The sequence below is a fragment of the Bubalus bubalis genome, chromosome 3, assembly GCF_019923935.1.
Source record: "Bubalus bubalis isolate 160015118507 breed Murrah chromosome 3, NDDB_SH_1, whole genome shotgun sequence".
Classification (NCBI taxonomy): Eukaryota; Metazoa; Chordata; class Mammalia; order Artiodactyla; family Bovidae; genus Bubalus; species Bubalus bubalis.
In genome coordinates this window covers 138,628,262-138,651,949 of record NC_059159.1, presented here as the reverse complement: position 1 = coordinate 138,651,949, position 23,688 = coordinate 138,628,262, and the positions used below count along the sequence as shown (strand labels likewise).

At 37.4% G+C, this 23,688-nt stretch overlaps 1 protein-coding gene across 3 annotated transcripts in view; it reads left to right on the top strand.

Annotated features, from left to right (window-relative positions):
• GKAP1 (G kinase anchoring protein 1) overlaps positions 1-23,688 on the top strand; it is a 94,039-nt gene that overhangs the window by 47,222 nt on the left and 23,129 nt on the right. For 2 of the 3 annotated variants that reach the window (XM_025281946.2, XM_044940237.1), the window contains one exon: positions 16,714-16,863. The exons of the other annotated variant lie outside the window; for it this stretch is intronic. In XM_025281946.2, coding sequence (XP_025137731.1) covers positions 16,714-16,863 — 150 coding nt within the window. The remainder of the gene's footprint in view (positions 1-16,713; positions 16,864-23,688) is intronic. 3 annotated transcript variants of the gene reach the window in all.

Here is a 23,688-nt window from a genome sequence, read left to right as displayed (position 1 = left end):
TAGTCTAGTTTTTAAGTAAAATAGTGGAATCATGGGTGTCCTTTTTTTAAAAAAGCTTTTTTATTCAGTTATAATTTACATAGTGTAACATTCACCTATTTTAAGGATATAATCCAATAATTTATAAATAAATTTAAAGAACTATGCAACCATAACCATAGTTTAAATCTAAGACATTTCTGTCATCCCCCAAAGTTCCCTTATATCCATTTGTAGTCAATCTCAAGTTCATCTTCAGCCCCTGGCAAGTTCTGATCTGCTTTGTGTTCCTATAGATTTGCATTTTCTGGTAATCTAATGTGAATGGCTTCCTAGGTGGCACTAGTGGTAAATAATCTGCCAGCCAGTGCAGGAGACACAAGAGATGTGGGTTCGATGCCTGGGTTGGAAAGATCCCCTGGAGAAGGAAATGGCAACCCCCTCCAGTATTCTTGCCTGGGAAATCCCATGGACAGAGGAGCCTGCTACAATCCATGGGGTTGCAAAAAGAGTCAAACACAACTAAGTGTGTGCATGCGTGTGCACACTGCACGCTCACACACACACACACACACACACACAATGTGAATGGACTCGTATTCTTTTACATCTGACTTCTTTCACTTAGCATGTTTATTTTGTTTGTTTGCTTGGCTGTGCCACATGGCATGTGGGATCTTAATTCCCCAATTAGGGATTCATCTCACATCCTCTGTATTGGAAACCTAAAGTCTTAAAACACTGAACTGCCAGGGAAGTCCCTAGAATAATGTTTTTGAGGTTTTTCTATGTTACAGCATGTGTCAATAATTCATCTTACTTTATTGTGGAGTAGCATTCCATTGCATCAGTTCAATTCAGTTCAGTCGCTCAGTTGTGTCCGACTCTTTGCGACCCCATGAATCGCAGCACGTCAGGCCTCCCTGTTCATCACCAACTCCAGGAGTTCACCCAGACTCACGTCCATCGAGTCAGTGATGCCATCCAGCTATCTCATCTTCTGTCGTCCGCTTCTCCTCCTGCCCCCAATCCCTCCCAGCATCAGGGTCTTTTCAAATAAGTCAGCTCTTCGCATGAGGTGGCCAAAGTACTGGAGTTTCAGCTTTAGCATCAGTCCTTCCAAAGAATACCCAGGACTGATCTCCTTTAGAATAGACTGGTTGGATCTCCTTGCAGTCCAGGGGACTCTCAAGAGTCTTCTCCAACACCACAGTTCAAAAGCATCAATTCTTCGGCGCTCAGCCTTCTTCACAGTCCAACTCTCACATCCATACATGACCACAGGAAAAACCATAGCCCTGACTAGACAGACCTTTGTTGGCAAAGTAATGTCTCTGATTTTCAATATGCTGTCTAGGTTGGTCATAACTTTCCTTCCAAGGAGTAAGCATCTTTTAATTTCATGGCTGCAGTCACCATCTGCAGTGATTTTGGAGCCCAGAAAAATAAAGTCTGACACTGTTTCCACTGTTTCCCCATCTATTTCCCATGAAGTGATGGGACCGGATGCCATGATCTTCATTTTCTGAATGTTGAGCTTTAAGCCAACTTTTTCACTCTCCACTCCACTTTCATCACTTTCCATTGCATACATGTTGTTTATTCCCTAGTTGATGGACATTTGCTATGAACATCTGATGCATGTCTTTGTGTGGAGGTGTTTTCATTTCTCTTAGGTGGATACTTAGGAGTGAAATTGCTGGGTTGTATGGAAATTTATGTTTGACTTTTATTTAAGTGTCTTTTGTCAAGCTGTTTTCCAAAGTGACTGTACTGTTTATCATTCCCACCAGCAATGTATGAGGGTCCCAGTTTCTCCACATCCCTGCCAACCCTTGATATTGTCTCTTGTTTTGATTATAGCCAGTGGCTATCTCATTTTAACTTGCATTTCCCTAATGACTAGTGATTTTGAACATCTTTTTATTTACTTATCGGCTATTCTTGCATCTTATTTGAGGAAATATTTATTCATATCTTCTGCCCATTTTAAAGTGTGTTGTCTTATTATTGTTTTCTAAAGTTCCTTTAGATACTCTTGTTACAGAACCTTTATTAAATATATGACTTGCAAATGTTCTCTCCTAGACCATGACTTGCCTTCTTAGGTTCTTAACATTCTTTTGAAAAACAAAGAATATTGCAGTCTAGTTTATTGATTTTTTCTTTTATAAGCCATGCTTTTGGTGTTCATTTAATAACTACCTAACCCAAGGCCACAATGAATTATTTTATGGTTTTAATTCTTCATTGAAAGTCTATGATCCATTTGTTTCATTGTAGTAAAATACACATAAAATTTACTATTTTAGCCATTTTAAAGTATACAGTTTAGTGGTATTATGTTCACGTTGTTGTGTGCCCGTCACCACCATTCGTCCCCATAGCTCTATTCATCTTAATGAAGCTTAAAATCTGTACCTATTAAACAGTAACTCCTCATTTTCCCTTGCCAGCACTGGCAGCTACCATTCTGACTTTGACTACTCTATGTAACCAATAGAAGTGGAATCATACATAAATATTTGTCTTATTGTGACTGACTTATTTTACTTATTGTAATATCCTCAAGTTTTCATCTGCATTATAGCATATTGCAGAATTTCCTTTGTTTTTAAGGTTAGTAGTCCAGTTTATGAATATACCACATTTTGTTTATTCATGTGGTGCCGGTTGCTTGGGTTGCTTCCATGTTTTAGCTGTTGGGAATAATGCTGCTGTGAACATGGGTGTACAAATAACTCTTTGATACTCTGCCTTCAGTTCCTTTGGGAATATGCCCTGAAGTAGAATTTCTGGATCATATGGTAATTCTCTTTTTAATTTTTTGAGGTACTTACTGCTTTTATACAGCAGTGATACCACCAACAGTGTGCAAGGGTTCCAGTTTCTCCACTTCATTGCAAACACTTGTCTTATTTTTTTCTGGCAGTACCCATCCTAATGGGTCTGAGGTAGTATCTCATTGTAATTTTGATTTGCACTTCCCTAATGAAGTGATGTTGAGGATCTTTTCATGTGCTTATTGGCCATTCATTTATCTTCTTTGGGGAACTGTCTGTTGTAGTTGTTTGTCCATTTTTATTTTATTTTTTTAAATTAAATTTATTTATTTTAATTAGAGGCTAATTACTTTAAAATATTGTATTGGTTTTGCCATACATCAACATGAATCCGCCACAGGTGTACATGTGTTCCCATCCTGAACCCCCCACCCACCTCCCTCCCCATACCATCCCTCTGGGTCATCCCAGTGCACCAGCCCCAAGCTTCCTGTATCCTGCATCGAACCTGGACTGGCGATTCATTTCTTATATAATATTATACATGTTTCAATGCCATTCTCCCAAATCATCCCCCCTCCCTCTCCCACAGAGTCTAAAAGACTGTTCTATACATCTGTGTCTCTTTTGCTGTCTCGCATACAGGGTTATCATTACTATCTTTCTAAAGTCCATATATATGCGTTAGTATACTGTATTGGTATTTTTCTTTCTGGCTTCACTCTGTATAATCGGCTCCAGTTTCATCCACTTCATTAGGACTGATTCAAATGTATTCTTTTTAATGGCTGAGTAATATTCCATTGTGTATATGTACCACAGCTTTCTTGTCCATTCATCTGCTGATGGACATCTAGGTTGTTTCCATGTCCTGGCTATTATAAACAGTGCTGTGATGATCATTGGGGTACACGTGTCTCTTTCAGTTCTGGTTTCCTCGGTGTGTATACCCAGCAGTGGGATTGCCGGATCATAAGGCAGTTCTATTTCCAGTTTTTTAAGGAATCGCCACCCTGTTCTCCATAGTGGCTGTACTTGTTTGCATTCCCACCAACAGTGTCCATTTTAAAAATTTAGTTGTTTGGTTGTTACTGAGTTTTAGAAGTTCTCTGTATATTCTGGATATTAATCACTTATCAGATACATGATTTGAAGACATTTTCCTGCATTCTGTGGGTTGACTTGTATTCTTGTATTCAAGCAGTATACAGGATAGTGCTGAATCCTTTTCTTGAGGATTTTTGTTTGATGTTTCATAAGGGATATTAGTCTGTAATTTTCTTTTCATGTAGTGTCTTTATCTAATTTCAATATCAAGGTTATGCTGGCCTCATGAAATGATTTAGGAAGTGTTATCTTCTCTTCAGATTTTTGGAAAAATTTTGAGAAGGATTGATTTAGTTCTTGTTTTTATTTTTCTTTTTTAATTGATAGAAAATTGCCTTACAATGTTGTGTTGGTTTCTGCTATACAACAGTGTGAATCAGTCATTATTTTATATATGTATATATATCCCCTTTCTCTTGATCCTCCCTCTGCTCCCCCCATCCCACCCCTGATTTAGTTCTTTAAATGGTAGAATTGACCGGTGACAGCATCTTGTCCAGGGCTTTTCTTTGCTGGGAGATTTTTGATTACTGATTCAGGCTCTTTACTGTAATAGTTATAGGTCTGTTCCAGTTTTCTATTATTTGTGATTTAGTCTTGAAAGGTTTTGTGTGTCTAGGAATTTTTCCACTTCATCTAGGTTATCCAGTTTATTTCACATATATGTGTTCATAATACTCTCTTATAATCATTTCTGTGTAATGAGTAGTAATGTCCCCATTTTTATTTCTGACTTTAATAATTTGAGTCTTCTCTCTCTTCTTTCTAAGCCCATCTAGCTGAAGATATGTCAATTTAAAAAATTTTTTTGAAGAACCAACTCTTGCTTTCATTTATTTTTTTTCCTCTATTTTTCTTTTCTCTACTTTGTGCTAATCTTCATCGTTTCCTTCTGTTGACTAAAAAATATGCACAATGTGAGAGTTGTGAGTTAAGTTTTCTTCCAGGGAAAATGAGGACTGTAGTCTGGGAGACAGCACCTCAGATAGCTCTGAGAAACTGCTTCAAAGAGGAAGTGGAGGAAGGTCAACATATAAGATTGTGGTGAAGAGGGAGTTCAATGCAATCAGGTACTTATTTTACAAAAGATTTTCTGCTAGTCACAAGGAGCTGATGTCATCTTGAAGGAATTTAGTGCTTTTCTAGATATGAGGAGATGCAAGGATTGGGATCATGAAATCAGTTCCTGAAAATATCTGTCTAAAACCCTGCTCCACCAGTTTCTCTGGAGCACAGAGTTCCACCCTGAATTCCTCTCAGGGCATGTCAGAGGTCAACAGCTACAGCAGCACAGGGTTCAAACTCTGCAGAGGCAGATGGCAAATGCCTTTGACAAGTGCCAATTTGTAGTTGACAGGGCCCCATCATGGTTATAAATTTGACCATATTGGGAGCTGTGAGGGAAGCCCCAAGAAATTTAGTGTCCTTAAAATTCAGTTAAATTTTACATTAACATAACATAACAGCAAAGAACTATTCAGTTGTTTGTTGGTTTATTTGCATTTTCCAAACTGCCACATGTGAAAGTGAAAGTTGCTCAGTTGTGTTCAATTCTTTGCAACTCCATGGACTAATCTTTCCCTTCTCCAGGGGATCTTCCCAACCCAGGGATCAAACCCAGGTCTCCTGAATTGCAGGCAAATTCTTTACCAACTGAGCTATCAGGGAAGCCCCCAAAGAACTATTCAGGAAATGAGTCTTAGTAGATATAGACCTCCATTAACAAGGTCTTCCCTGATAGCTCATTTGGTAAAGAATCATCTGCCTGCAATGCAGGAGACTCCGGTTCGATTCCTGGGTCAGGAAGATGCCCTGAAGAAGGGATAGGCTACACACTCCAGTACTCTTGGGCTTCCCTTATGGCTCAGCTGGTAAAGAATCTGTCTGCAGTGTGGGAGACCTGGGATCGATCCCTGGGTTGGGAAGATCCCCTGGAGGAGGGAAAGGCTACCCACTCCAGTATTTTGGCCTGGAGAATTCCATGGGCTGTATAGTCCATGGGCTGCAAAGAGTTGGACACGGCTGAGCGACTTTAACTTTTCTATTAACAAACCAGCATTTAATATTCATTGAAACATCTTTTCTTCCCAAAATTACCCTCATTTTTACCAAATACAACCAAATTAAGATTAGTTTCTTTGCAGAATAACTCTGGTTATAATAAACTTGGCCTGACAATCTATATAACCATAATTGATCTTAGACTTTTTAGCTTTGCTGAAACTTTTATAAGAGTTTTGGACTGAACTTTTAAAAAAAACATCTCAGGGCTAGGAGAGTCATGCCAAAAGCTTATCACAGATTTCACCTAACAGATCTATCTACATGAATTCCTCCCTTGTTAAGGTCTCCAAAATTTCTTGAGATTTCTGTTATCTGTTAGTGAGATAGCCTTCCTAAATTATCTGATAAAGCTACTGGAAACCTTAGAGTTTCCAATCTTTGGAGGGATCAGATAGAAAAAGTAAATGTTTCAGCTTTGCTTACAAAAGTATAATTTATCAAATTACTGTAAATAGTCATTAGTTTGAGGGGAAAGGTTTTCCTTACACCTGGAAAACACAGGCTCAAACCAGTAGTTTTTCAGATAGAAACCATGTAAGTTATAAGCATATTCACCAGTTCTTTCAGTCCTTTTGTTAATCTTGGTAAAGCCATCAGGCTTCTCATTAGAATCCTTTCATTTCTTACCTAGTTCAGCATTATGGTCTGAAAATAAGAAACTTGTATTTATCCAAAAGTCCTTTCTATAAATCTTCTTGAAGAGGAAGCATTTTTGCAAAAGCATCAGAATAAAACCATAACTGTCTATATTAAAAAGGCACTTTTAAAATTTGATTACAGTGCAGTTAACAGAGGAACTTGGTTACGGCTGTGACAACACTTTAAGATAACTGATAACATTTATATGAATTTTAGGCACTCCATTTAATTTATGGGATAGATATATTAGTAACATTTATCATACTGTATAACCTAAGGAGATTTATTACTTATTCAACAATACCTCCCATGCAATTCAGCATACCAAATGAACCCTATTAGTTCAATATCTCTCTCTAGGATGTTTGAGAAGCCTCCTAAAGCATCCCAAAGTTAGCTAGTGGTCAAAAGTGCTTCATTAGAATTTGATTTAAGAAGTTTTGTCAATAAATATCAAAGGGATTTAGGACACTCAGATAGGACCATAAGTCACTGTGAAACAGTAGTTACTTAGCCAAAGTAACAATTAAATACTTCAAGGACAAATGTAGAACAGATCATTTAAGAGGTAAAGAAACTTGAAAATCAGTTATCAAAGGCAATTTAACATCTTCAGAAAACTTGTCTCTTTTTTAACAGAAAAGCCAAATTTAAGTTTTATACCAGCTTACTTTTAAAGTTCATTTACTCAACTAAATTTACCACCTAATTTATTTTAGCACAGTTTTTAACTTTCAGGTTGTTGAATATCTGGAGAGATCCTAAAATACAATCATTTCTGCAAGTTCACCTAAAGCTCTTTATCTCATTTGTATTTTGTTTCCTTAAAAGTTTTTCCACATTGAGTTAGTTTTCTTATCAGCAAATTTGTAACAGAACAAGGTCTTATTTGACCTCTAGTAAACCTAGGTACAGGGCTTTCCTGGTGGCTCAGATGGTAAAGAACCTGCCTGCAATGCAGGAGACCCAGATTTGACCCCTGGGTTGGGAAGATCCCCTGGAGAAGGGAACGGCAAGCCACTCCATTATTCTTGCCTGGAGATTTCCATGCACAGAGGAGCCTGGTGGGCTATAGTCCATGGAGTCACAGAGAGTCTGACATGACTGAACAGCTATCACACACACAAACCTAGGTACAACAGGAATATTAACATTGATAAGCCTAGACATAATCTATATTAATCAAACCAACAAGCTTAAACCACCTTCAATAACAGATATCAATTCAGTACTGAATATTTCCCAGATCATGGATCCTAAAATTTATCTTGGCCAGTTTTTTATATATTTAGATTTAATTTGTAAGCTCTTACTTTCAAGTCAACTAAAATAATTTATTTACAAGTTAACTTTTACACAAAGATCGCACCAGAAATCTCAGTTTTTTTCCACTTGAGTTCAAAAGGCTTTTCCCCCACTCCCCACTTTTTTTTTTTTTTTTTTTCCTGAGGGCCTGGGCACAGGAGACTGTGTCCCCACTCAGTTGTTTGGCATGAAGCTTCCCAGCACTGTAGCCTACAGGCCAGGTCTTGGAGCTAGTGAGCCCAGATGTCAGCTACCACATCAGCAGTATTCACATCACTGAATTTTCCCCAGTATGTCTATCACCAGTGTGTGTCCCCAGGGTGAACCGCAACCACCCCTCACCTTTGCAGGAAACTCTGAGATGAGCAGATAGATACAGTTCAGGTTTCTATCAAATTACTGCTTTTTCCCTTGGCCTTGCTGTAGGTAGGGTTTTGTGTTCCTTCTTTAAGAGTGAGATCTCAATTTCCCCCAGTCCTGTGGGGCTCCTGCAATTAAGTAAGCCCCACTAACCTTCAAAGCCAAATGCTCTGGGGGCTCATCTGCACCTGTGGGTTAAGGGGTCTGACTTGGGGCTCAGAACTCTCATTCCTCTGGGAGAACCTCTGAAATATAATTACTCTCCAATTTGTGGGTCACGCACCTGGGGAGTTTGGGATTTGACTGTATCATAAGTCCACCCCTTCCACTCATCTCATTGTTTTTTTCTTTTTTGTCTTTAGTTGTAGAAAATCTTTTCTGATAGGTTCTAGTTTTCTTCATAGTTTTTTGTTTGTTTGTTTTTGTTTTTTTAAACATATTAGTCTCTTAAATCATGTAGAAAACAAAAAGTATAGTCACATGCCATTGTTACAGTAATACTGGCTTTTATAATTACCCATTTATTGTAATGCTTGTTTCCCCATGTGGTTTTGAGTTACTGTCTAATGTTATTTATACCTTCCCAGCACTATCTTGAGCACTAATGGCAGGTCTGGTGGTCACTAACTCCTTTGGATTTTGTTTTTCTGGGAATGTCTTGATTTTTCACTCACTTTTAAAGGAGAGTTTTGCCACTTAAAAGATTCTTAGTTGAAAGTTTTTTTTATTCTTTAGTATTTTTAATATTTCAGCCCACCATCTTCTGGCCTTCAAGTTTCTGCTCATGATTTTATTGAGGATCCTTGTATATGATGACTTGCTTCCTCTTGCTGCTTTTATGATTTTCTCTTTGTCATTGTCTTTTGAAAATTTGTTATAATGTGGCTTGCTGTAAGTCTTTCTTGAATCCATCTTTTTTTTTTTTTTTAAATAATCAACAAGAGATATTGCACTGTATTCTCCAGGATAAAATCAGGTTGCAGATGGGGGGCCACCAAACCATTCCAATGAGATCTTGAAGCAAAGCAGTTCAATTCAGGCTTCTAAGTCCCTTATATCCAGTAATCTGAGCTCCGAGGTAATAGAAGAAACTGTGCAAAAGTCAGAGTCTTGGGAGTCAGTGGTAGGAAGAGGTGACTGCTGTGCAGAGAGGACCGTTAGTCTGGAGTGTGGGGAACTCCTGGGAAGGTGGAGGGGGGCAGTTTAGGTGGGTGGGGGTGGGGGAAACAGAGGCGCTCAGGGCTCACGGTTGAGTCCACATTCTTTCAACGATGATAGCCATTCCTACTTGAAAGCAGCCAATCTCCATGAAAAAGATGTTCTTTCCCGCAAAAAAAAAAAAAAAAAAAAAAAAAAAGCACAGGGAAACCTCAGAAAGATAGATAATTTTGGCTACCAAAGTACTTGATGTTGGTCTCTTCCAATAGATTATATCACAGGGTGTGTCCACATGAGAAAACAATGTCTTAAGTACAGCTTTTGAGAAGCAAAGCAGGAAATTCCTCTAAGGAGTAGGTTTGTGAGGATTTTCCCACCACCAGCACCAACGAAGAACTTATCCAGGCTCCTGGAATTCTTTAAGCCTCTTGGACGTTTATAGTCATATCTTTCATCAGATTTAGGAAGTTTTTAGTTATTGTTTCCTCATATAGTCTGTCAGTTCCTCTTTCTTTTCTCCTTCTAAGACTCCTACAATGTGTCTGTTGTCCTGCTTGATGGTGTCCCACAGGTTCCTTAGGCTCTGTTTGCATTTCTTTAATGTTTTTCCTTCTGTTTCTCAGCCTAGATAATTTCTGTTTTCCTATCTTTAAGTTTATTGATTCTTTCTTCTGCATGCACATCTCTGCCTTTCAGTCTTAAAGAATGTGTTGTTTCAGTTATTGTACTTTCTTAGCTCCAGAATTTCTTTTTGGTATCTTTTAGGTTTTTTAATCTCTATTTATATTTCCATTTTGTTCACCCATTGTTTTAAAGTCTTTGTCGAACATAACTGCCATAAATAAGTCTTTTCCAGGAACAGTTTCTATTGATTTTTTTTCCCTTTCAGTGGTTTATACATTCCTGTTTCTTTTATGCCTTGTGATTTTTTGTGGAATATGAATCTAGTACTGAGTCTAACATTTGAGTGTAGTAATGTGGTAACTCTGGAAATCAGATTCTCCCCCTTCCAGGGATTGGTGTTTTCTTATTACTATTTTGGGGTTTTTTGATTGTTAGCAGCTGTCTGTTTCACAGAACAACATAACATGTAAACTTAGTGTCTTAGGTATTTAGTGAGCCTTTCCTTAGGCATTTGTAGTCACTTTCTAATTTTCCCCTTATAGGCAATTGTTTTTTAGTGGCCTGTTTTTTAATGTCTGGTTCTCAAAAATGGAAAAGCCAAAAATGAAGTGGGTGTGGGGAGAGGACTAGCCTTTTAAATCCACTGAAAGTCACTTCAGCTGGAGGGGGAGGGTCTTATAACAATGAGGGGAAGTACAGCAACAATGGCTGCCTATCTGTCTGTCTCTTGGTCTGCATCTCTGTGATGAGAAACAATAACCAGTGACCAGAGCATAGATCCCCATTATTTGGAGAAGTTCCTTTCTGCCCACGCTGGCTCCCATAAGTTGTGTCCAAGCTACTCCAGGAATATGCACACAGCTCTCTGCCACATCACTAAGGGTGGTGGATGGGTAGTTGCTACTGTACTGAGATATAAAATTGACTAAACTTTACTGCAGTATACCACCCAAGTGTTCCCTGAAATTTGCAAGCCTTCAACAGACTTCAGAGTTCCAAAATGGTTGTTTCAAAATCAGACAGATTCTGCCAGTGCAATTATTGTCTATGTGAGGACTCAAGTTTCTGGTGCTTCCTACTCTGCCATCTTCACAGAATCTTCTCCATTATCTAATTTTGAGTTAATTTTTAAGTGTAATGTGACCAGTTCACATTCAGTTTTTGCAAGTCTGTATCCAGTTTTCCCAGAACCATTTGTTTAAAACAATTTTATTTCTTTAATGAAGTACCTTGACGTTTTCATAAAAAATTAATTAACCATAAATGTGAAGGTTTCTGTCCTGTCTCTCAATTTTGTTCCAATGATCTATATAGCTATACTTGCACAAATAACATACTGTCTTTTTAATTATATTCTTGACACATAATAGGTGCTCAAATTTTTAGTTAAATTGAAATTGACTCTGCCAGGAAAATGTTGGGGGGAAGAGAACATTTACTCTGCTGCAGTGGGTGAATCACTGGAGTTATCTGGTAGCACTGAGGGCAGCTGCCTGACGCTCTTCGTGGGCTGTGCAGCCATCGTTAAGTGTGGATGACAGAAGACATATGTATATATACATATGCATATAGATACAGGGATGTGTTATATGTGTATATACATATTAAAGGTTCTGACGTCCCCTTATATTTTTGATTCCATCTAAAACTTTTAACCAAAAGAATTAAGTTTCAGCTGATTCCTCAAGAGAAAGAGAAGGACCCCAAAGGGAGGAAATTACTTTACCTTATATATATCACAAACAAACCAAAATATAACACTCATTTTCTTCTAAATCCTTGTATTATATCACTCTGAAACTATTCTAAACATTTAGTGGAAATTACCAGTGTTTATGCTTTTAACCTTCATTTCTGGATTCCAGCCTGTACATAAGTCTTTGTTGGGGAGGGGTAACTTTGACAATACGACTTTTAAATTTGCATATTCCAAGGTAAATCATGCAGTTTCTACTCAAAGATAACTTTTCCAGAGGTTTTGAACTTAAAGCCAGTTATTCTCTTATTTTTTATGTTTCTCATACATACATAACTCAGTTATCTTTTGTGGCTGGAATAGATGTTTTCATATTTTGTGTTTGCCAGTCTTTTTCTCTTCTGACTTACTATTAGTGTTTAATAATTGGGGGCTTATAAAATTAAATGAAAACTTCTAATTTTGATTATTTGGACAGAAAATTGACATTGAATTGGCTAGACTTATTAAAGAATATGTGTTCTTACACTTGCTGCATTTTTGTCTTGTTTCTTTTGAGGTGTACATGTTGTGGGAGGTGGGGTGGTATGTGGTTTATTTATTTTTGTTTCATTTCTCTAGTTTCCTATCAAGGTGTCTTTTGAGAACTTCTGTCCTTAGGCTGAAAAGAAAGTTTATGCCTCACTAAAGAAAAAACATCAAGGACAAAATTTGGGATAGGCATGCTGGTAATGGTTCAGTTCAGTTCAGTCACTCAGTTGTGTCCGACTCTTTGCGACCCCATGAATCGCAGCACACCAGGCCTCACTGTCCATCACCAACTCCCGGAGTTCACCCAGACTCATGTGCATCGAGTCGGTGATGCCATCCAGCCATCTCATCCTCTGTCGTCCCCTTCTCCTCCTGCCCCCAAACCCTTCCAGCATCAGGGTCTTTTCCAGTGAGTCAACTCTTTACATGAGGTGGCCAAAGAATTGGAGTTTCAGCTTTAGCATCAGTCCTTCCAAAGAACACCCAGGACTGATCTCCTTTAGAATGGACTGGTTGGATCTCCTTGCAGTCCAAGGGACTCTCAAGAGTCTTCTCCAACACCACAGTTCAAAAGCATCAATTCTTCGGCACTCAGCCTTCTTCACAGTCCAACTCTCACATCCATACATGACCACAGGAAAAACCATAGTCTTGACTAGACGAACCTTTGTTGGCAAAGTAATATCTCTTCTTTTTAATATGCTATCTAGGTTGGTCATAACCTTTCTTCCAAGGAGTAAGCGTCTTTTAATTTCATGGCTGCAGTCACCATCTGCAGTGATTTTGGAGCCCAAAAAAATAAAGTCTGACACTGTTTCCACTGTTTCTCCATCTATTTGCCATGAAGTGGTGGGACCGGATGCCATGATCTTCATTTTCTGAATGTTGAGCTTTAAGCCAACTTTTCCACTCTCCACTTTCACTTTCATCAAGAGGCTGTTTAGTTCCTCTTCACTTTCTGCCATAAGGGTGGTGTCATCTGCATATCTGAGGTTATTGATATTTCTCCCAGCAATCTTGATTCCAGCTTGTGCTTCTTCCAGCCCAGTGTTTCTCATATGTACTCTGCATATAAGTTAAATAAGCAGGGTGACAATATACAGCCTTGACGTACTCCTTTTCCTATTTGGAACCAATCTGTTGTTCCATGTCCAGTTCTAACTGTTGCTTCCTGACCTGCATATAGGTTTCTCAAGAGGCAGGTCAGGTGCTCTGGTATTCCCATCTCTTTCAGAATTTTCCACAGTTTCTTGTGATCCACACAGTCAAAGGCTTTGGAATAGTCAATAAATATGTTTTTCTGGAACTCTCGTGCTTTTTCGATGATCCAGCATATGTTGGGAATTTGATATCTGGTTCCTCTGCCTTTTCTAAAACCAGCTTGAACATCTGGAAGTTCATGGTTTGCGTATTGCTGAAGCCTGGCTTGGAGAATTTTGAGCATTACTTTACTAGTGTGTGAGATGAGTGCAATTGTGCGGTAGTTTGAGCATTCTTTGGCATTGCCTTTCTTTGGGATTGGAATGAAAACTGACCTTTTCCAGTCCTGTGGCCTCTGCTGAGTTTTCCAAATTTGCTGGCATATTGAGTGCAGCACTTTCACAGCATCATCTTTTAGGATTTGAAATAGCTCAACTGGAATTCCATCACCTCCGCTAGCTTTGTTCGTAGTGATGCTTTCTAAAAAGGCCCACTTGACTTCACATTCCAGGATGTCTGGCTCTAGGTGAGTGATCACACCGTTGTGATTATCTGGGTCATGAAGATCTTTTGTACAGTTCTTCTGTGTATTCTTGCCACCTCTTCTTAATCAGTAGCCATCAAAAAATAGAGGACAAAAAGACTGGAGCTGCAGTCTTTAAAGTAGTGAAATCCAGAAGCTGATTAGTTACCATCATTATGCTATACCTGACTTTCCCAGTGGCTCAGCAGTAAAGAAACTGCCTGCAGTGTGGGAGAGGCAGTTCAATCCCTGGGTCAGGAAGATCCTCTGGAGTAGGAAATGGCAACTCACTCCAGTATTCTTGCCTAAAAATCCCATGGTCAGAGGAGCCTGGCATGCTAAAGTCCTTGGGGTCACAAAAAAGTTAGACACCACATAGCAACAACAACAAAGGCCAGAATACTGGAGTGGGCTGCCATTTCCTTCTCCAGGGGATCTTCCCAACCCAGGGATCAAACCCAGGTCTCCTGCATTGCAGACAGATGCTTTACCATCTGAGCCACTAGGGAAGCCTGCATAGAAGCTCAACCGTGTTTTAAGCATTGTTGTATTCATTGCTTTAAAGTGAAATGTTATCAGAATATACTGGAAGTATTTTATGAAGCAGATTTAGAGTTCTATCTATACCACTTAGCAGGAGAATCACTAATGGGTAAGTTAAACTTCTTGTGACCATGATTATTTTCTGGGGAAATGATTCTTCCTATATCAGTTTCTTAATGATGTTAATGAGATTCAAATAAAGGGATGTTTCTGTAAGTGTTTTGAAATATAAAGTGCACTACAAGCATTTTAATTATCATTTGTATATATTAAACACTGATACATAAGTTTTTTTTCTTTCAAACTCTTTCTAAGATATTGTGAAAGGAAGAGGATGGACAGTCATAGAACTGTTGGGTTATTTGCTCACAAATATAATTGAAATGGGTAAAATATCAAAGCTCAAGAATGTGGGACATAGGGAAAACCTATAAGAGAGAAAGGAGCATTTTCTTTAGTCTGTCTTATGACAGGAAAGGAAATGATACTTTTCTTGGAGAACATACAAAATCTGTAATTTTACATAGTTGAGTAGATTGTGATAAAATCATCTCTTTATCATTCATGTGTAAAATATATGTAAAAATTGTTTTCAAATATACTGTAAAACTTTGAGTAATACAAGGCTAGAGTAGTTAAGGCAGTGTGGTATGGCATAAGGGTAGACATGTAGGTTGACAGAGTAAAGTTGAGTCTAGAAAGAAGCTTTAATATTTATGTTGAATTAATTTTGAACAAGAATGTCAAGACAAGTTCAATGGGAAAATAATCTTAACAAATAATGCTACGTAGCCACATGCAAAAGAATGAATTTGGACCCCTTCTTCATATCATACACAAAAAATAACTCAGATTAGAAATTTAAATGTAAGAGCTAAAATTATAAAGCTCTTAGAAGAAAATGTAGAAGTAAATCTTGGTGACCCTGAGTTAGGCAGTGATTTCTTGGATAAATTAGACTGTGTCAAAAGTAAAACTTCTGTGATACCAAGGATACTTTTCGCAACAAGAATGTGAAAAGACAAGCCACAGAATGGGAGAAAATATGCGCAAGTCATGTTGTTTTTAGAATATATAAAGAACTCCTGCAACTCAGAAATAAAAAGTAACCCAATTAAAACTTGGGCAAAATATCTGAATAAACATTTTTCCAAAAAGATATACAAATGTCCAGTAAGCACATGAAAAGATACTTAGCACGATTAGCCATCAGAGAAATACAATTCAGAACCACAGTGAATCTCATTCACACATACTTCACACTCACTGGAGTATTTATAATTTAAAGAGATGCATAATAACAAGTGTTGGTGAGAATGTGGCGAAATTAGAACCCTCATACACTAGTACACTGATAGGCTGTAAAATAGTACAGTCACTTTGGAAAACTATTTGGCAGTTTTTCAAATGGTTACACAGAGTTACCATATGTCCCAGAAAATCTACTTCGAGATATATACCTGGATATGTAAGAGATCTGAAAACATGTCCACACAAAAACTTGTTGCATGAATGTTTATAGCAGCAATATTCACAGTAGCCAAAAGAAGGAACAATTCAAATGTCCATCAACTGATGAATGGAGAAATAAAATATGGTGTATCCATTAATGGGATATTATTTGGCAGTAAGGAATGAAGTGCTGATAGATGCTATAATATGGATGAACCTTGAAAACATTTTGCTAAGTGAATGAAGTCAGTCACAAAAGACCTTATACTGTATGATTCCATTTATATCAGATATCCAGAATAGCCAAATCTACACAGACAGAAAGTAGATCAGTGTTGCCTAGAGAACAACCGAGGGGGGCAGGGATTAGGAGAGAATGGGAGATGATGCTAGTAAGTTGTGGGTTTCTTTTTGGGCTGATGAAACTTTTTGAATGGGTTATGGCTGTACAACTCTATGAGTATATTAAAAAATAATTGTGCAAATTAATTAAATGGATAAATTGTATGGTACATGTATAAAAATAATTTAAAAATAAAGCAATACCCAACTCAAAAAATATAAAGAGAAGGACATTTGCATATGTGTTTCTGCTGATTATCACCTGAAGATAGAGAAGAATCAGATGGTTGATTGTCTCTTAATTATAATTTTTCTTTCATTTTCCATGCTTCTAGTGGCCAACTAGGTTTATTAAATGTGTGCACTTTTGTATTGATTGATAATGAATCTTAATTCGTTTTTGACAGGAATTGAGTTCTCAGATTTTGTCACATGATGGAGGATTCTTCAATAGACTGGAGGATGATGTTCATAAAATTCTTACTAGAGAAAAAAGAAGAGAACAGCTTACAGAATATAATGGAACAGATAATTACACAGCTCATGAACACAACCAGGCATGTAAAATAGAAAATTCTCTTAAAATCACAGTGAAATTATTTTTCATTTTTTAAAAATGTAAACAGTGGAATTCAATTAAGATTGTATAAAACTATAGTTTTAGTGTATTATCTTAGTCATTATTACACACAAATATTTATATTAAAAAGTGTGAGGTACTTCATTAATGGTTAATTATTGAGCATGTGCTATAGTGCTCAGTATTGTTAGGCATCTGTATCGGGGAGTGGGACTATCAAGATGGTTAAGACCATCCTTGACTTGGACACTCAGGGTAGTTGGGGATATTAAGTAGACTGTAAAGAGAATATCACTCAGCATGATGAAGGATTTAAGAGAGAGAGGAACAATTAAAAAAAAAAAGTTTTTAAATAGAAAAGGTAATAGACCACTCCTTGGGTAATTGGGAAAGGTATATAAAGAAGTGACATTTGCAGTGGATTTTGAATGCAAATAACTGTATAAACTGAGAAATAGAGAAAAACCTAAGGGAACTGCAAGAGCAATGGCCCAGAGCAATGAAAAGCCGTTAGATTGAATATTCAGGAAACTGAAAAATTATGCATCTAAGAAGTAAAGACTTAAGTGAGTGTGGGATAACATGATTAGAGAAGTAGATTGGAATTAGGTTATAAATGTCTTTTAATGTGAAAATAAGAAGTTAGAATTTTGTCCTGCAGACCAGGGGCTACAAACTATAGTTGGTCTGCAGTCTGTTTTTGTAAGGCTCACAAGCTAAGAATGGTACTCACATTTTAAAATACTGTTTGGAAAAATACAGAAAAAAGCCCAAAATATATTATCATATAGAGACCTCTGAGTTTGCATTTATTTTTCCCACCATAAACCACCAGTCTTCTGTTTTACTTCCTCTTAAACTATGAATCTGTTTTTTACCTTCTGTTGACCTCTAGTCTATCAATAACTGTCTTCTCAGCCTGGAGCTTGCAATAAATAATTTGAGTCATGTCCCCATGAACGCTTTCCCTTACTTCCTTGATTTTCTGGCATTCCCTTCATGTCAGTCTGCAGCATTTGCTTTCACAGTACTGTCTGCCTTCTCTATTACAATTTAATTTCTGTCTAACCAGGTATTGCTGGACAATACTCTTTCTCGTTTATATTCTCTTCTGAAAATCAGTGTTGTGTAACTTTTGCCATATCCTCATTTCTACTTAATGGTGGTTTGATTCATTTTTTTCTGACTTTAATAAATTCCTTCCAGTGGCTATTTCAAATTGAAAAGCCCATTTTCCATCCTTTTACTGTCTTCAGTGGATGTTAGTTTTTTGTTGCTTCAATAGATTCAGTCATTCAACAAATTAAACACTTAAACTGTGTTGTTATATAGGACACACAAATGGAACCAGACTCTTAAGAATATTTTATTCCAATGCAACAATAATATCACTTTATAAAAACACGGTATCACATGAAAATTTATTTTCAGCTTAGTATGGGACATCCTTGCCTGCCCTCAGGCACTTGTGAGCTTCTTCCTTTCTAGCACTGAATTAAATTTGGTGTTTTCCTGAGTTGTCTTGACTGTCAAATTTTGTGTACAATGCAGGCAACCATGTTAACATTTATAGGTAGTGTATTTGTTTCCTCTTTTTATGTTGATTTTGATTTTCCCCTTTGTGCTTTATATCTTATTCTTTAAGCCATCTCAGATCATTGTAAGAATGATATTAATATACTCGAGCAAGTAATTAGGTGTTTCAGATCTTTTATAGAGCAAAATTGGGTACACATAAGTTAAATTATTAATGTTAATGATACTTTAAAGTCAAAGTGACAGTATAGTAGAAAGAGAATAGTCTCTGAAATCAAACAAGTCTAATAACACAAAATATAGCACTGCAGCTTGTCACCTCTGTTACGTTGGAATGAAATTACCTGCCTTTCATGCACTGTTATTATGAAAGTTAGCAATTATGGTGTAAAATATTAGAGCATTTGTACACAACATGTGCTTAATAGATCATTGTTTTTGTACAAGGTAGGAAAAGTGGAAAGTCAAAAAAAAGGTAATTCATAGGAATAGAGATGAGAGATGGCTTTCTTAGGAGAAAATAATTTTTGAATTGGAATTTAAAGGACAGTAGAATTTGAATATGCGGAGGTGAGGGAGGAGAAGCTGGAATGCCATGAGTAAAAGGATGGAGGCACTAAAGTATAAACCAGTTTAAGAAAAGATTCATTGAGGAGTGTAGTATAAGTTTGGCACAGTGGGTTTGGAAGGATTGTGGAGGACTTAAAAGCCTGATTTATGATTAAGTCAGGAGATAAAAAAGAATTTTTTAAAGTTTTTGAGCAGAAGACAAAGTTCTACATGGTAATATTAATTTCACTGCAGTGCCTAGGAATAACTGAAGGAAGGTGAAGACTAGTGATGGGAATCAGACAATAGGCAGTAAGGTGAGGCTGTAGAAGAGCAAGAAGAGATTACTAGTAGTATTGTCACTTGGTGTAGCCGTTTTGGAGAACAATGTGGCATTAACTTTTACAGTTGAAGATGATGGGTGGACTGTGTGTTCTAGAAATTCTGCCTTAGATTAAACCCTGGAGACATCTTCAAGAAGAATGATTCAAGCTCAGTTGTTTGTGACAACAAAGTCAGTAGAAGAAATGAATGAATTATAGCAATACATGACAACATGGATGAATATCAAAAACATAATCTTTAATGAAATAAGTCACCAAATAGTAATAGTTTGATGCAGTTTATATAAATTTCAAAAAATAGAAAGTTTAACTGATGGCTCAGGGATACATCTGTATGTTGTAAAAGACTATTAATAATGAAAGGAGTGACAAACACAAATTCATAACAGTGGATATTCTCAGCAATGGGGGAAAAGGATACGATTGGGGAGAGAAATGTGGGGGATGCCACAATATTGGTAATGTTCACATAATCTGCATATTGGTTTATTTTTCTTTTTACTTGCCATGTCAATTTATATATTCTTTTGCACATGTAAATTTTTTCATAAGTAAAAATGTTGAGTATTTTGTCATGTCATTCAGTGTACTGGGGGAAAAAGGAATATTGAGGCCATTAAAAAATACTCTCTTTTTATCTACCTCCTTCCTCTCCTCCTCACACTCCTTTTTCAGGGAAAACCTTTTTGCAAATGTTAAAATCATTTTAAACTGTGTATTAGTGTACCATAAATTTTTAAAGGTGAAAAATACATCCACGCTAATTCAATCAGTCTTTAACATTTGGTTTCATTTTTGTATAGTACTTTTCCAGGGAAACACTACATGCATAGGTATTTTAAAAATAACTAACAATAAGGAATATAGTTTTTGTAGCCCCTTTTCTAAACTGTAGTTATATTCTGTCAAGTCAACATTCTGTGATTGTTCATTACTCAGTATTTTTTTAAACTATTTTCTGTAAGTTTTTTTTAAGGTTTATTGTTTTATTTATTTTGGCTCTGCTGGGTCTTTGTTACTGCGCACATGGGCTTTCTCTAGTTGCAATGAGCAGGGGTTACTCTTTGTAACCCCTGTGGTGCGCAGGCTTCTCATTGTGGTGGCTTTTCTTCTGCAGGGCACAGGCTCTAGGTACTTGGGCTTGGTAGTTGTACCAAGGACCTAGGGCACAGGCTCAATAGTTATGGCACACTGGTTTAGTTGTTCCAAGGCATATGAGATCTTCCCAGACCAGGGATCAAACCCATGTGCCCTGCATTGGCAGGCAGATTCTTAATCACTGGACCACCAGGGAAGCCCTGTTACCATATTATTGAACATCTGGGTTGTTTAGAATTGGTCACCTGGTATTCATCTATTTACTTTTTTGATGAATTTGTCTTCGGAATAAATACATTCTTTAAAATAGTTGCATCAAAGCATGTAAACACCTGTATTGCTCTTGATATGTATAAACATTGTCTTCTGGCAGCAGGATATGAAGTTACTAACTTCTCCACAGCTTCCCTGTGTGTGTTTGTGTGCACGTGTGTATGTGTGTGCACATGCATGCGTGCTGAGTCACTTCAGTCGTGTCCAACTTTGCGATGCCATGGACTGTAGCCCATCAGGCTCCTCTGTCCATGGGATTCTCCAGGCAAGAATACTCAAGTGTGTAGCCAATCCCTTCTCCAGGGAATCTCCCCAACCCAGGGACTGAACCCAGGTCTCCTACAGTGCAGGCGGGCTCTTTACCATTTGAGCCACCGGGGAAGCCCACAGCTTCACTGGCATTCCCTCTTAATGGTCTTTAGGGCTCTGTTTTTTTAACTGCCTTTGTAGCGTATTTCACTCTTGTTCTATGAATACCTTAGCCTCACTATGCTGAAACTTGAGGTCATCATTTACTTTCCAAACCAAGCATTCAACCTGACCTCATCATTTCTGTTTGGGGTTTTGTCATTTTTTCCAGATATTCTGACTGAATCTCCCTTTTCACTTTTCTGTTTCTCAAAGTTTGGGAATTTGTAATCTCTGAAATAGTTCTCAGATACATCTTCTCTTCCACTTTAACATTTCTCTAATTTAGAATCTCATTATCTGTTACTGGTATTATTTCAGTAACCTAATAAGACTTCCTGCCTCCTGCCTTCTAATTCTAGGTAATTTATCTTATACACTGTTAATAGACGACTTTTTTTTTTTTTTTTTTTTAAACTTTACATAACTGTATTAGATTTGCCAAATATCAAAATGAATCCGCCACAGGTATACATGTGTTCCCCATCCTGAACCCTCCTCCCTCCTCCCTCCCCATTCCATCCCTCTGGGTCATCCCAGTGCACCAGCCCCAAGCATCCAGTATCGTGCATCGAACCTGGACTGGCAACTCATTTCATACATGATATTTTACATGTTTCAATGCCATTCTCCCCAATCTTCCCACCCTCTCCCTCTCCCACAGAGTCCATAAGACTGTTCTATACATCAGCGTCTCTTTTGCTTTCTCGTACACAGGGTTATTGTTACCATCTTTCTAAATTCCATATATATGCGTTAGTATACTGTATTGGTGTTTTTCTTTCTGGCTTACTTCACTCTGTATAATAGGCTCCAGTTTCATCCACCTCATTAGAACTGATTCAAATGTATTCTTTTTAATGGCTGAGTAATACTCCATTGTGTATATGTACCATAGCTTTCTTATCCATTCATCTGCTGATGGACATCTAGGTTGCTTCCATGTCCTGGCTATTATAAACAGTGCTGCGATGAACATTGGGGTACACGTGTCTCTTTCCCTTCTGGTTTCCTCAGTGTGTATGCCCAGCAGTGGGATTGCTGGATCATAAGGCAGTTCTATTTCCAGTTTTTTAAGGAATCTCCACACTGTTTTCCATAGTGGCTGTACTAGTTTGCATTCCCACCAACAGTGTAAGAGGGTTCCCTTTTCTCCACACCCTCTCCAGCATTTATTACTTGTAGACTTTTGGATCGCAGCCATTCTGACTGGTGTGAAATGGTACCTCATAGTGGTTTTGATTTGCATTTCTCTGATAATGAGTGATGTTGAGCATCTTTTCATGTGTTTGTTAGCCATCTGGATGTCTTCTTTGGAGAAATGTCTATTTAGTTCTTTGGCCCATTTTTTGATTGGGTCATTTATTTTTCTGGAGTTGAGCTGTAGGAGTTGCTTGTATATTCTCGAGATTAGTTGTTTGTCAGTTGCTTCATTTGCTATTATCTTCTCCCATTCTGAAGGCTGTCTTTTCACCTTGCTAATAGTTTCCTTTGATGTGCAGAAGCTTTTAAGGTTAATTAGGTCCCATTTGTTTATTTTTGCTTTTATTTCCAATATTCTGGGAGGTGGGTCATAGAGGATCCTGCTGTGATGTATGTCAGAGAGTGTTTTGCCTATGTTCTCCTCTAGGAGTTTTATAGTTTCTGGTCTTACGTTTAGATCTTTAATCCATTTTGAGTTTATTTTTGTGTATGGTGTTAGAAAGTGTTCTAGTTTCATTCTTTTACAAGTGGTTGACCAGAGTTCCCAGCACCACTTGTTAAAGAGATTGTCTTTAATCCACTGTATATTCTTGCCTCCTTTGTCGAAGATAAGGTGTCCATATGTGCGTGGATTTATCTCTGGGCTTTCTATTTTGTTCCATTGATCTATATTTCTGTCTTTGTGCCAGTACCATACTGTCTTGATAACTGTGGCTTTGTAGTAGAGCCTGAAGTCAGGTAGGTTGATTCCTCCAGTTCCATTCTTCTTTCTCAAGATTGCTTTGGCTATTCGAGGTTTTTTGTTTTTCCATACAAATTGTGAAATTATTTGTTCTAGCTCTGTGAAGAATGCTGTTGGTAGCTTGATAGGGATTGCATTGAATCTATAGATTGCTTTGGGTAGTATACTCATTTTCACTACATTGATTCTTCCAATCCATGAACATGGTATATTTCTCCATCTGTTAGTGTCCTCTTTGATTTCTTTCACCAGTGTTTTATAGTTTTCTATATATAGGTCTTTAGATTCTTTAGGTAGATATATTCCTAAGTATTTTATTCTTTCCGTTGCAATGGTGAATGGAATTGTTTCCTTAATTTCTCTTTCTGTTTTCTCATTATTAGTGTATAGGAATGCAAGGGATTTCTGTGTGTTGATTTTATATCCTGCAGCTTTATTATAGTCATTGATTAGTTCTAGTAATTTTCTGGTGGAGTCTTTAGGGTTTTCTATGTAGAGGATCATGTCATCTGCAAACAGTGAGAGCTTTACTTCTTCTTTTCCAATTTGGATTCCTTTTATTTCTTTTTCTGCTCTGATTGCTGTGGCCAAAACTTCCAAAACTATGTTGAATAGTAATGGTGAAAGTGGGCACCCTTGTCTTGTTCCT